Source organism: Lonchura striata, chromosome 8 (genome assembly GCF_046129695.1).
Source record: "Lonchura striata isolate bLonStr1 chromosome 8, bLonStr1.mat, whole genome shotgun sequence".
Taxonomy (NCBI): Eukaryota; Metazoa; Chordata; class Aves; order Passeriformes; family Estrildidae; genus Lonchura; species Lonchura striata.
In genome coordinates this window covers 8,209,698-8,224,412 of record NC_134610.1, presented here as the reverse complement: position 1 = coordinate 8,224,412, position 14,715 = coordinate 8,209,698, and the positions used below count along the sequence as shown (strand labels likewise).

The following is a 14,715-nucleotide window of genomic DNA, read 5'->3' as shown; positions in this document are numbered from 1 at the left end:
AAAGGCAAAAAGGTTGGCCTTTTTTTAAATACATGTATTTCTGAACTGTGCCCTGAGCTCCACATCTACAGCAGCAATAACTAAAAAGAAGAAAATTCACAAAGATACCCTATGAGACATGTTGGGAGCTGGCAAGGCAGAACCAAGCCCCTTGGAACTGATCTGATTCCTAACAGATCCACAAGGAAAGAATGACATAGCCACTCCATGACAAGCCTTGCAAGCACCAAATGAAATCAGGATATTGTTCCAGGTGCTGTACATAAGTTTATGATGAGGGCTCCCTGTTCAGGAAGATTCTGATATTCAGTGCTGTCTCCAGGGATGATTAAAATACATATTAGTGATTTATTGTAAGTGACTATTTCTTCTCTAGAGAGAGAGAAGCTGCAACTGCTGAAATAGATATTTAAATATTAAGATCACAGAATCTAACAAGAAACAGCAATAAAAAGCGCAGCCAAGCGTTAATAAACATGGTTATTTTTCAAGGTTACAGCCATAATACATAATTTATGAAGCTTGAAGAAAGTTATACCCTTGATCTATTAAAGTTACTTTATAATTCTTATTTTGTGGTTGGAAAAAAAAATATCTTCTAGAGTTGCAAAACTCCATGAAAGAAAGGTCCAGATACATAAGACATGATTCAATCCCATTTTGAGATTAATTTCTTTTAAATATTTCATAAGTTACTAAAAGCATTTGATAACAATAAATCAGACATCCAGCCCTCTCCATTCATGAAGCAAATAATCTAAGATAGACAGTAACCTTTCAGAGAGTAGCTTCTCCCTGCATAAAGATTTAATTAGATGTCTCTGCTAACATGCTCTGTGTCATTGACACGTGCTTTTCTGAAGTACAAAGAAATGCAGCCTGAGGAAGACCAGCATTTGTTGTTAAATTGAGAAATCAGCATCAGTGATCAAATCAAAGCGAGCCATGAAAATTTGCTTCTTTATCCCTGCAAGTCCACACTGGTTCTGTTTTAACTTTCCTGCACATGAAAGCTGATTTCTGTCAATGGGCTGACGTCTCTGCTGAGTGGCACCAGAGAGGGAATGAGGATCTCAGTGCCAGATTCCAGAGAGAAGGAATGAGGATCTCAGTGCCAGATTCCAGAGAGAAGGAATGAGGATCTCAGTGCCCAACTCCAGAGTTTCCTATTTCCATCACAGAAGTGCTGTGACCATGTGGGTGCTGGAGATCTGCTTTAAATTCTGCAGGGCACCTGCTGTGCTGCTGTGGCTCTCACAAGGTGTGACAAACACCTAATGTGACAAAGGGCTTTATGTGCAACGGTTAATATACTTTTTATGCCTCTATGTTTGCTTTAGAAATAATGGACAATCAGATTAATGCAGTGTGTTAAACACATCATATAAACATATTTCCTGCCCTTTACTGCTTTGTGTCAGCCCCATTACCACGCAGAATGTTGCTTTACAGATGAATAATGGCTGATACATGGGATATCACGTTTCTTTTTTCTCTTCTTAAAGCCAAATTTGTCATTGGTGATACCATTCAGATTTGTTTGTTCATGCTGATGGCAGGCAAAACAGAAGTATTTTTTAGGTTTGGAGCTGTGCAGTGCTCAGGGCTTTAATTCTGCAGAAAAGGGACAGAATATTAAATTCTGAAACAGAAGTGTGACTTTAAACATTATTCTGCTGGAATTAAAAGATGTATTCTGGAATTAAATATGTGTTTAAAAGTAGTCATGTATTTAATTACCTTACTGAATAGGAATAGGCTTGATCTTTGCTTAAACATTTTCCTGAATTAGGATCAAGTTTCCTGGACTTTTTAGTAGCAAGAAATGTCAGATCCTATAAGGTTAAGACAAACTTGATTGAATCTGTAACATCCTTGGGAATGTTGCAAATAGACTTGGAAATACAGATCACTAATATTTCATATATTTTAAAGGTACTTATTCATACTGTGAAAGATACCAAAATAAGACTTGATTGATGTGCTGGTTTTGAATTGGAGCCACTCATGGCAGTGATTTGTTCTGAGAGGAGCTGTTGAGAGCTTCCTCTGTGCTTAGCAGAACCAATTGCTGGCTGGCTTTGAGAATAAGCATGTTAATAAGCCAATTAAAAACTAGATCAGCCTCTGTGATATTCACAATTTAATACTAACAAACCCCAGGAATTCTCTCTTTTCCTTCCAGCCTGGGAACAGGTAACAGGGCCAGCCCAGCTTTCTTTTAGTTCCTGTTAATAACGTTTTGAGCCTGCTTTGCCTTCCTCCTAATCCTGTCTCACAGCAGGAAATTTGTAAGTATATTCTAGTGGGTGCACTGGCATTTGGCCAGCCGTAGACCCACCACAACTGACTAAATGGTTTTGCTCAGGTGTGAATTTTTATGTGGTTATTATATCAGTACACCTTTAGCAGACTGTCATCTGAGTTACTGTTTTCTTTGGAAAATAGAATTTGACATGTCTGTGATCCCTTTTATCTTCACTGACTCTTTCCTGATATATTTACTCTAGTGAATGAGTATCTCTGTTCTTGTTTCTTCAGGTTAAACTGTCATTAGAGTTCTTTTGTTCTTGTTCTGTCTGCAGTGCACTGTGAACATATTTCAGACTTAATAATGTTTATACCAGAACACTGTCATAAAGGCAGATAACAGAGCTGGCTGGCACAAATCTGTTATTTTGATGTTTTGGGTACCTTGGTAATCCCTCCTATGTCATATGGCTCTGTTACAGCACCTGGATTAACACTCCAATGATTTAAATAGATGCCCTGGAGTGTTCCGTTCCAGGGCATAATTTCCTTTATTAGTTCATCACAACTTCATACTGGTGACCTTCAAAGTCACACTGCAAATTTATCTTCTTTCAGATCCTTCTTTGGAAAAAGCAATGACCCTGGGAAATGGAAGCCGCTGAAAAATGTTGCAAAGGGTAATAAAAGTGTCCTAACTTTCACACAAACTTTAAGTTTGGGTATTGCCTCCCTTTACTGTTTTGTAAGATCAGGTTATGAATAGATATTTAAAATTATTTGTTATTTAAAATTATGCATATATAGTGTATTTAGAGAAGGTGAAATTAGTGTTTATTCTGGAAGAAGTTATAAATACGTCCCACTGCACTGAGAAACAACCTCCACAGGACAAATGACCATGACACAAGTGCTCTGATTACAGTGAAGTTCAGGCCTTTCCCTGGGCCACAATAAAAGTCCCAGGTGACCAGCAGGATATCAAAAGCAGCCTGACCTGGGCCTTACCTGCACAATGAACATGGCTATGTGGTGAAACTCGCCACGGCCGCCCTGCTTCACTGGCACAGTCATGAAGAACTTGCTGCCATCCTTGGAGAAAACGGGCTCTTCATTCTGCAAGTGTGACACTGTTAGTCTGGCACACTTCTCATCACACTTCTTAACGAAAGATCAGCCTAAAGTTCTTCATCTCCTTGGTTTTGCCATGCTCAGAATTCAGTTGGAGAAAACATTCTTAGGTTTTTAAGTATATTCTGCTAAGTTTAACAAAAACGTGGTAGCTAAAGCTGAATATAGTTCATGCCATGTGCAATCCTGTCCTGAAGTGTGGGTCTCTCCCTCACAATAATATCTCATAATTACCTCTGGTATTCTCATTCCTAATGCAGGGGGACTTTCCAGGACAGTGTCCTTTACAGACATACAAATAATGACAGAGACAACTCCTACTGGTGAGGAGGAGAACAAAAGATTCAATGGTTTGGGCTCACTGAGTGCAAGTTTAACACCCACTGATTTTGATAAAGTTGTATGGAAAAAATAAGCACATTGAAATGATATTCTGAATCAGGGTTTTATCACAAACTGGAGCCTGATGTGATACCATCTCTCCATGTCTAGCTTTGCACAGAAATATTAAAGGAAATGGCTTGCTATAAAAGCATTGAGGGTTTTTTGTTAAAATGATTTCTCATTTGCACATTGCAAAATGAAGCCTGAAATGTAGTTTAAATGGAATGTGTTTCATCCAGTTATTGGACAGCTCTTCTGAAGCTTTGAAAGTGGAATAATTGGCTGACATATTAGTTAAACATATTGTTCTGGGTATGAATTTAGAAATATTTTACTTTCTCATTCCAATTATAGCCCAAATGACCTCTAATCTTTGAACTTCTGCTTTAATTTGCTGAGATAATTTTTAAATCAGAAACAAATCAACGTAAGTAGGACATGCCTGGAATGAGATTCATCTGGTCTGTCTTCCACCATCCCAGACTTGGGTAGTTAATCAGCTGTTCATCTAAATGCTTACTGAACTGAATCTAGACAGACCAGAAACTGAAGGGAATATTGCCTCCAAAACCCTCACAGGTGTCTCATGATTTTATTAGCTTATAAAATAACAGTTAAATAAAAGTGACAATGAAGCAATTATGCATTATGCACCCAGAAATAGCATTTATACTGTACCTGTTTAGGAAGCCACAGATCTGACTGCATTTCATATTTCTAAAAGAAAAAAATAATAGGAGAAAAAATGCTTTTATGGAACAGCTATAGATAAAAAATATGTCCCACATTCAGCAAGAGGTCTCTAGCAACTTAATTGCATTTTTTTCCACTGTGTTACAATCTCCTCATCTCTTTGCTGGCACTGGCATTGAAACAAATGATAATTTAATTACAAAGTCAGCTGCTTTATTCAGAGTTTTTGGTAGAACACCACAGGGGAGCTAAGAATGCCATTTCAGTCCTTTCTGATTAGCTATCAAGAAGCTTTGCACAGGCAGCTGTATTTGTTTTTTACCTCTAGGCATCATCTGACAACTGCACATTTTAGGTCCTTCATCTACACTGGGCAAACAGCCAGCATCAAGCTCAAATTGTGAGACCTTTTCAAATCACAATCCTGTGCTTTAATGGGATGTAGTGTGGCATTAGGGATGAGAAAAAAAAGTAAAAACAAATTATTGAGTTTTATTGTTCATACTCATATTTCACATTATGCAATTAGAAAAAAAAAAACAAAACAACAAAACAACCAAATATCATACACACATTGTTGGGGAAAAAATATAATACACATCAACTGTTGCAAATTGACATAGTCACAGTGAAGTAATGAAAATTTATTAGCTATAGAAGAATCTGTACATATATGGCCTGAAAAATGAAAATCTCTAGCTATTGCAGCAGTTGGTTTTATACATTCCTATTTGAAACTGAGGACGTGTGCAACATCCTAGAGAGGAAAAAAAGGTTTACAGCTGAAATCAAATGGTGTGATACAATGCTAAATTCTCACAATATTTAGCCTTTCCTCATCCATCAGTGATTTCAAGAGCATCACTTTATCCCAGGGGGTGCAGGGTAGGGGGTCCCAGGATGAGCCAGGCCTGGGCTGTGCTCACAACAGTGAGAGTGCATCACTGTCCTTCCTCACCCCCTGTAAATGTCCTTTGCTGCACTGTAAATATTCTGGAGTGGGACTTCTCAGTCTGTGCCTGTTACATTATGTCCTGGATTACAGCTCCCTGGATACCAACTTCCAACAAGTCCAATTGACCTTGGAGCACATAAAGGTTTCCCTTTCAGAAGCAGCTGCAGTGGTTCAGGATCAATTTTCTTAATAAAAAGACAAAAGGCTCACAGGAAACCAAATCTCCATGGTCACAATCTTAATCCATACTTTGGGGATTCATTCATAGTTTCTGAGTGAGGAAAAGCACCCTGTAGCAAGCAGCAAAAGAAGGAAGAGGAGTTTGGAAATAATCTCTAACATTTCAATATGACTGACTTCAGTAGCAGACACTGATGGGAGCCTTTTGACTCAGAGGCCAACATTAATCACTCATAACCATTTATACTGCCAAATTATACCCTCTGCTTTGGAGCATCTGTTGGTACTGATATCAGCATGTACAGAAAATATTTATACTTTTAGCTGGTTCTGGGAAGAGATTGTGACTCAGAATGGGAAAGCAGCCAAATGCATTCAAGATGCAAGATTGACTGTGAAAATGGGGAGATGTAATGCAGGAGTGTCAGAAGTCAAAGTCTTGGTCCAGGGGTGGAATGTGTCTGTATTCAAAGAGAAAAATGTATTTCAGTTTGGCTTAGATTCAAAACTGAAATATCCCTGTTGCCTTTCAATTTAGTGATTTTTTTTTTTTTCCCTAAAGTTCTTAAATTCTGCAATCAAATTTGAAGGAGTTATAAGAATTTTACACCTTTTCCTTAAGTGTATGTAAGCTGTGAGAGACAGAAAGATCTAAAATGAAACTCTGCAGGGGGAGAGAGGAGGAACCAGTCAGCTGAAAATATCTGTCAGAGGACAAGCTTGTCACTGCTCTAGCTATATCCCAAGTACATGATGTTCAGCAACTGCAGCTTCCAATGAAGCTAATGAATGAACAAAGCTTAGTAATTCTGAAAATGTCACTCAAAGTTGCTAACTGCATGAACTCATTTCACCACATTTGGAATTTTCACACATCCATTTCCTCCCTGTTGACTAATTATATTCAGCCTGCAACCACTGCATCTGCAAACTGATTTCCAAATATCTTTTTCTGAATATGAAAACAAAATGCAGAAGAAACCTTGAAAAGAGACCTTGTTTTAAAAGAAAAAAAAGCAAACAAAACAACACAAAAACCAAACAACTTACCCTGGTACAAGCTCCCGTTGTGGTTTCACAAACTGTAAGGATGGAGATATTCTGAGCTCTGTTTAACCACCTCACCACAGCCTTGGTGTTGCTTATCCATTTCACCATGGTGATATAATATTCCCTAAGCAAAACATTTGAAAACACAATGTTCAGATAATTGATATTTCAGATTAGACTTTAGAAAAAAATCCCCATATATACAGTTAATTTAAATGCTGAATTTGTACTGCATGACAGTGCCAGTACTAAAGGATGGAGAAAATAACCCCAAATGTCCACATGTTCCTATAAGTGGGATGGCTCACTCCTTCAGTGTGATGTTCCCCTGAGAAATTTTTGCATATAGATACACAAACTTTACCAACTGTGAGACATATGCTTGCAAATACACATGAACTGTGTACTTTCCAGCCAGCTTAGAAACAAGCCCTGAATTCCAACAGAAGCCAGTATTTTCATACAACAGATAACTTCAGATGACACACATTTTTTGCAAAATAATCCAGTCCAGCTGCCAAAGGGAAAGAAGTTCTACAATATTAGAGTTTATATTAGAGTTCAGCTAGAGCCCACTTCAAAATTATAAAATAATAAGTATTTTATATCAGGATTTCCAGAGAAAAGGGGAGTCCCTCTAATTATCAATGTGTTCCTGTTTCTTTTTTAACAAACAGCTCATAATATCAGCCAGACTGACTTTCCCTCAACATCCCTGGCTGGGCACATGAAGCTTCCCTTGGGCAGTGGAGGATTTGCCTCCCTCCTCCCCAGATGCTGCTGGGCTGTCAGGCTGGGGATGTTCAGGGAAGACCTGAGCAGTCTGCCATGCCAGCCCAGCTATTCCCTTCCCTTCTCCCCTGCTGGCAGCTCTCACAGTCCAGCTGAGTTCTGTGCAACAGTGGAGTTATCTGGAAAAAACTCAGACCCCCTTTAAAACAAAGGGCTTAGCTTGAATATAATTGGGCTTTTAATCTAATACTGATAGAGATCTCATTACTCTTTGACAACAGGCTTGTAATTATACATTCAAAAGGCTCCTTGCTAGATCAGAGATGCTGAGCAGCACCAGAGCAAAGCTGCACACAGGAGAGGCAGGAGACAGGAGAGCTCTGCAGCCTCACCCAGCCTGGTGCTGTCTGCAGAACAGACCTGAACAACTCAGCATCCAGATTCCTTTGGCCTTCATATTTGACTTCTAGTAAAACAGGTATTTTCACATCTGGATACCAGAATGATAAATAGAAATGGGGACTTCAAGTGTGTTCTGAGTCTAGTGGTTTTTTTTTTTGTTTTTTTTCTTAAACAGATGTTTAATCTTACTGGGGAGCAAAAATATGATCAACCATGACACCAGGTGACACAAGCAGGAGAGCAATCAGTTTGTGTCTCCAAGCTTCTCAGGTTCTATTGTACACACCTCCATCTTCCTGAAAACCCCACTTCCAAGAGGAAAAATTAATTGCATTCTGGACACAGGACTGAAGCAAAGTACAAAATGATCTTTGTCACTGAAGAAAACATAACTGTACACATGAAATGGAAGCACCAAGTGGGAAACTGTAATTGCATGAAATACAACCACATATCTGAAGGAAGACTGTCAGGCTTTTTGTGGAATTAACAGTGCATAGTAGGTGGTAAATTTTTCTTTAGAAGGAAACTTTCAGGAGTAAAATTTACAATTTATCCCTATCTTTATATCACAACAGCCTGAACAGGTCTTGGGAAATATTACCAGGCACCTTTACAGGATCACTAAAAGAAGAAAATGAATTTTTCATTGGATTTATTCATTTAATTTTTCATTGAGTTTATTCAATCTTACATCAATTCCCAGATGCCAAAAATCAGGGAAACAGTTTTATGTCTTCAAAGGTCCTACACCAGACACAATTTGGGACAAGTTGAGAATTTGAATGTTACTTTTTGTGGATAACTAACAGAACCTCTTTCTCCTCTTTGCCCCTCCCTTCCCATTTCTGTGGTTTCTCTGTGTAGGAGTGACTCTCTCCATAACAGCAGATGGTTATGACCTGTATAACTATTTCTAATAATAGTTTAGTAAATAACATAACTATTTCTAAAATTGTTTCTGCCCTGAAAGATCCTTAAAACTATATGTGATAATGAACCATTCAATTTCATTCTGAAAGACTCCCATGACCTATTTACTAGTAATGAAAGGGTTAGAAACACACTGAAATAAACTGACTGCTAAAGGTAGCTGCTGCTTTTGCTAAAAAGCTAATTCTTTAGAAAAATACCCTCTCAATCATTACAAACTGCAAAGATTTTCACTGTAGAAAAGTCTGTTTAAAGCACATTGTTCACCCCTCTATATATATTGATATATGGACATAGGAGTTGATGACCAGTGTGAAGAATGTTACTGAAATCCCGAGACAAATTCACAATTTACAGTAAAACTGGCTAACAAATATACAATCTTTCTAAGTTTTACGGTACAGAAATTATACCTTAAAAGTTAAAATTAAGAAGAAACTGATCTTTTTTCCCCAGGTTTAAATATATTTACTCAGTCTTCTCATGTACAAGCAACCCAGAATTTTTATCAATTGAACAACAACAATACCTTTACAAAGAACTGGCAAAGAGATTTGGCTTCAGTTTCAAGAAGACAAAGAAGGTTTTAATATACTAACATTAATATTTGAGTCTTCTATTACTTTCCATCTGCTGAGGAGGCAAAATGAATCTGAAAACCCTGAAGTGAAACCATAACACCTAAACAACTTTTTCAAGATTGTCTTTTTCTTGGGGATCTTTTCTTACACTTTGCTTTCTTGCTTAACTTCTTTACACCTTCTGACACTTAAAGCTCAACTTTAATATCATTAAGGAGAGTGAAGATGCTGATCTTGATGACAAGAAATCTGTTTGAGATCTTATAGCAGTGTTTTAATTAATGAAGGGTTATCAAACAACAGATTTTATTAGGTTTTTTTAGCAGTGGCCCATCAATAGAAAGAAAATACTTCAAAACGCTCAACTCATTCAAAATAATTTCTCTTACTAATACAATCAGTAAGCATTTCAGTTGACACTAATAATTGCAAGGCATAATTCAATATTAAATTATTTCTGCAATAAATTAGAGTACCTCAATTTATGCAGAAGAGAGCTACACCAGCCTAAGATTGTAACAGTTGTGAATAAGTGGCCACCATTAATATCCTTATTGTTTTGGGAACAATTAGCACAAAATATTTCACCATTAAATTACATACCTTGACTTAAAGCTGTCAGGTGGCATCAGTTCCAGCGTATGGGCTGGTCCATACAGATTAACTACAAACAGCTTTACTGTGGGGTTTGTTTGACCTGCCTTTGGAAAAGAAAAAAATAAATAGGAGTTTTAGAGGCACTGAATCAGTGACAGCTAAGCAGAGTCATTTGTTAACATAATCCAGTATCTTTATAATAATGAAAAGTTATTAAAGTTCAAATATCTTAAATCTGAAAAATTTCATAGACATATGAATCACACAAATAAAAATATGAAGTACTGAGTGATTCTCTCACCATCCTTTACTGATGGAAGACCTTCCTGTGCAGAGCACGTGAGCAGCACTAGAAGTGGCTTTGCCTAGCTCAGTGAAGTCAGCTACCCAAACACAGTCAGCTCCTAAATCTGCAGGTAAATCCAGCCTCCAGCTAAGCCTTTTTCAGATGCTGTTATTCCTTCTTCTGAAAAGCTGCACTACCTCAGTCTTGGATAGCATTCCTCCTCTCCAGCCTCTCTTTTTCTTTACCATTTTCCCTCAGTTTTCCTTCCCTTTTTTGCTGAGCTGAAAATCTCAATTTCTGACCTGCACCAGGAGCCAGCTGCTTTGGCAGGCCAGCTCCCAGGGAAACCAAATGCTTTTTGTGGCTAAAGGGGAATAACATGGCAGCTTGATAGATACCCACTGGGAAGAGTCTGATAAATCTTGAGGGTCTACAGGGAGGAGGGAATCATCCTTCTCCTGAAACATGGCTTGTTCTTAAGGGATGCTCCTGAGTGAAGGAAAAGCAAAGGAAACAGGAAGAGAAGCTCTGGAGGGCTGCAAGGAGTCCCACATCCCTGTCCTAGACATGCCACCCCCAAGTTTCAGTTTCATGGCACAGGAATTACACTACATAACACCCTTGGGATACAAAACAAGTATCAGTGGGGCTGAGCCCTATTTAATACTGGAAGGAAAAGGTAAAAATTACTGATTCTACAGATTTACTATAGTAAATGACAAAGTTGTACACTTGGCTCTTCACGGGCTGAACTATACCCCAAAATTCCTGTTAGAAATTGGGTTTATCTCAAAATAAAGTCAGAATCCTGTATCCATTCATTTCTGAGTTATATGGAAGACAAGGAAGTGGCATTTGTGTGTTTATGACACTGCTAGGAAACAAAAAAGCTTTAAAAACTTTTTTTTAAAGAATACAGTCTATGTGTATGACATGTACACAGACACAGATAAGCATGTTCCAGCGCTCACAGAAACGTGTGTTTTGTTTTCTTTTTTAATTCTAGTTCTAATTTTCTCTGATGGTTGCACTCTAAGGCCAAATCTTTTTTGTAATCTCTGTTGCTATACCACCAGCTTCATTATCAATTAATGATGTTTAACGAGCAGCTAAATTTGAATTAAATGGAGCCATTAAATAAAGATAGTGTTTTTTCATTAATGAGATTAATGAAGTAGTATTGTGTATCACTTTTATGCTAAATTGCTAATGGAATAATATTACTCCTTGCTCATTCACAAAGCTGACTTAAAAATATTATTTTATATTAAAAATATAAAATATTATTAAAAATATTATTTTATTCTTTGCTCTGTCACTCAAGGCATTTTGCCAATGCAACTAATATAAACTACCCCTAAAATTATTTCAGAGTTTTATTTCATAGCACAAATATATCCTATTTATATAATGTATGTTATGGTTTCATAGTACCTGCTACAGTCTAATTGTTCAGTTTTTAAGAATAAAGGTTCATTACCAAAAAGCAGTAGCAGGAATAGCAAGGTAGCAGGAATATCTTATAAAGCTCTGAATAAACCTCCCTGAAATGCCAGAGGAGTACCATATAGGTGGATCTGTCAGAAAGGAACCCAGACACTTTGTGCAAGGGCTGGATAAACTGATCAGGTAGAAGATCAAAACAGCAGATCTGGAGGCACCTCACCAGAAAATTCCCAGAAAATGAGAAGTGATTTCAGGCATTACCCCTGTCTGGACTGTTCTTTCACTTTCCAAAACAAATCTAAAAAAAAAAAAACTCCTCTAAACCTTCTAAAACACTAACAATTCTATTTTTTTTTTCTCTTTTTGATAGCCATGAAAATATGTTACTGTGGCTTATTTTATTCAATGCCAGTCTGTCACATTTATTAACAACAGCACAATCTCCTGAGATCTCTGTATCTGTGAAGGAACTTGCCCTGAGCTCTGCACACAGCTGGGGCTGGACCTTTTTCCTACACAGTCCTTCAAATGCTTTAAACTCTGAGGTGCTGGATTGATTTTACCAAGTCAAATATCAGTAATGAAACTACTTAAATTAGTTTCTCTGCTGTCCCCTCACTCAATAGTTTCTTTCTAGGAGTTACAATCTATTGAAAAAAACCCCAACATAATTATTATTTCCTGCAAAGCATCATGAACACAGAAGAACACATCTTACCTTAGGATATGGGTACTGCTTTCCCTTTGGATACAGCCCTCCTGTGAACCTGGGAATAACCATGTTGGGCACCAGAGAGTCATTTATGGTCAGGAAGGCCAGTCTTTCCCCGTCTGGAGACCACCAGTGGGCAATGTGGGAATGGAGAAGCTCCTCTGCAAAACCAGATTTCCTTAGGATCCATAAAAACCCTCACACACAGTGTCCACCTTGTTCAGCTACAACCAAGTTATTCTCCCTGTGGCAGCTCGAAATGTGTCTGTTGTAATTTCAGTAATTTCACATCATCCTGCTTGAATGGTGCACAAGGAACATTGAAGGACCAAGCTTTAACCATTTTCCTTAAAAGCATACTTTCACTAACATCAATAAATCATCAATAAATCAATAAATCACTAATATCAATAAATCATGAAAGATGATTGTTACTGATGTATGCTCAGTTCTATTGTATTCCAATACATGTGTTTCATTAAATTTTAAAGAATTTAAAATAATTTGGAGTTTTGTGTTATTTTTTGGGATTGCCACTTTGTTTTCTTCTCTTAATACAGAACTTCAATATATCTCATTTCTCTGAGTTGTGGCACCCGATAACATGCAGATCTTCACACAGTCATATTTATAATGATTTTTTGAGTGCAATATTATGATTTTCTTGTCTCAGTCTAGTGGACAGCTTTAATTCTTGGGAAGTTCACTTTTTCTGGAGTGAAACTTTGAAAATCTGAACCAAAACTTTATTTTTATTCAAATTTAATTTGCTTTCCAAATGAATCCAATTTCAAGAATGTCACTCAATGTTTTCTTACATTTATTGTCATTGTGTATTGTCATTGTGTATCACAGTCAAAAGAAACAAACCAGAAGGAACCACAAGCACAGAACCCAAACTCCTGAAATCCCAGCAGCTCCTCAGCAATTCTGAATTCTCCCTGTATAAGTCTTCTGTTTCCACTTGTGAAAACACTAGAATTTTCATTATGTATTTGATATGTTGACCTGCTTAGTAAGGATTTTTTATTTAATTCTGAAGAATTTGGCTGGAAAACTAATTGAGAAGAGTGTACTAAGGGAAAAGGCCTGACTGCATACCTAATTTGAGAGACTACCTAACAAAACTACTTAAACTGTCAATTGAGACTCTCCAAGTTGCTAATTGGATTCTGAGGGTTCTGAAGCAGCTTAATGGGTTGAATTATCTAAGTTTAGGTGAAATGAATCTGGGACCTATATTCAAAGTCATATATTCTGGGTCATGCTTCTCTCCCTAGCTGGATAACTAAAATCTTTTACACAGGAGAAGAGCAGAGAATGAATGGTGGCTATCAGATAGCAAAAAAACCACAATTATGTTTGCTTTAAAATATTACTGTTTGCATTTAGACAAGGTTATTTACACAAAGAAAAACTATTCCCAAATGCTTTGTAAGGTAAAATGCAAATGACAATCTCATGAAAAGAGAAAAGAAAACAAATGAGGTCAAAAGAAGAAGAGAGCTCGATTTGACTGAAAATCTCCAAATTTGGGAAATATTCAGCCTGCTCAGCTTCTGATGCTGCTAAAAAACTGCTGAAAGTGGAGCAGAGTTCCTGTGCCAACAGACACTGGGGTTCTCCAGCATGGGCAGGCAGAACTCCTCTCACCCTGACTTCCAGGGGTTCAGAGTGAGAACCTGCCTGCCTGCAGCCCTGGGGACACAGTGAGCTCTCTGCAGGTCAGGAAATGCAGCATCTTGCTTGGGATAAAAAACTTGGAAAATAATGAGCAAAGAGGCTTCTTAATAAAAGAAGGCTTTAGGACATGTCCATAAGGAAGGCTTTGGGATCATCTCCCACATCACCTGAAAAACTTTCTAGTCACAAATGAGACAACTTTTGCTTCTCCTGGCTGTGACTCACTAACTTCACTTTGTTTTAGCAAAAACTTGATATACTACAATGAACTTCTTAATCTGCATGCTATCGTGTAAGATTTTAATATTATTAAGTGCATATAAAATTACATTCCATTAAAAAAATGTTCTTTTGTTTTGAAACGTGCTGCCACATTAAAAGATTTCAAAACACTAATGGAAACCAAAGGAGTGGGTAACAATCAGATACAGGCTGAGTGATGCAGATTACCTTTTTAACTTCAGAGTTCACTTGGGCAGAGATTTGGGAAAAAAATCCCCACAATGAGCTGTTTGCCCATAAATACTGCAATGCCAAGAGGTGTGGATAGACCATTTTTAAGGTGAAGTTCCAAGCTGTATGGCATTAACACAATTCCTAAAAAAATTCTTCACACAAAAAATTCTATAATTCAGGTAAATTAACACTAAGCTATTTATCTATAGAATACATGACTCCCATAGAAAGAGTAGCTGAAATG

General features: G+C 37.4%; 1 protein-coding gene across 2 annotated transcripts in view; it reads right to left on the bottom strand.

The window, feature by feature from the left end:
* The window catches only part of DPP10 (dipeptidyl peptidase like 10), a 438,452-nt gene that overhangs the window by 27,309 nt on the left and 396,428 nt on the right, over nucleotides 1–14,715 (bottom strand). For both annotated transcript variants that reach the window (XM_021548741.3, XM_021548740.3), the window contains exons 9-13: nucleotides 12,339–12,493; nucleotides 9,895–9,992; nucleotides 6,644–6,767; nucleotides 4,444–4,482; nucleotides 3,259–3,366 (exon numbers count right to left, since the gene is read on the bottom strand). In XM_021548741.3, coding sequence (XP_021404416.1) covers nucleotides 3,259–3,366; nucleotides 4,444–4,482; nucleotides 6,644–6,767; nucleotides 9,895–9,992; nucleotides 12,339–12,493 — 524 coding nt within the window. The remainder of the gene's footprint in view (nucleotides 1–3,258; nucleotides 3,367–4,443; nucleotides 4,483–6,643; nucleotides 6,768–9,894; nucleotides 9,993–12,338; nucleotides 12,494–14,715) is intronic.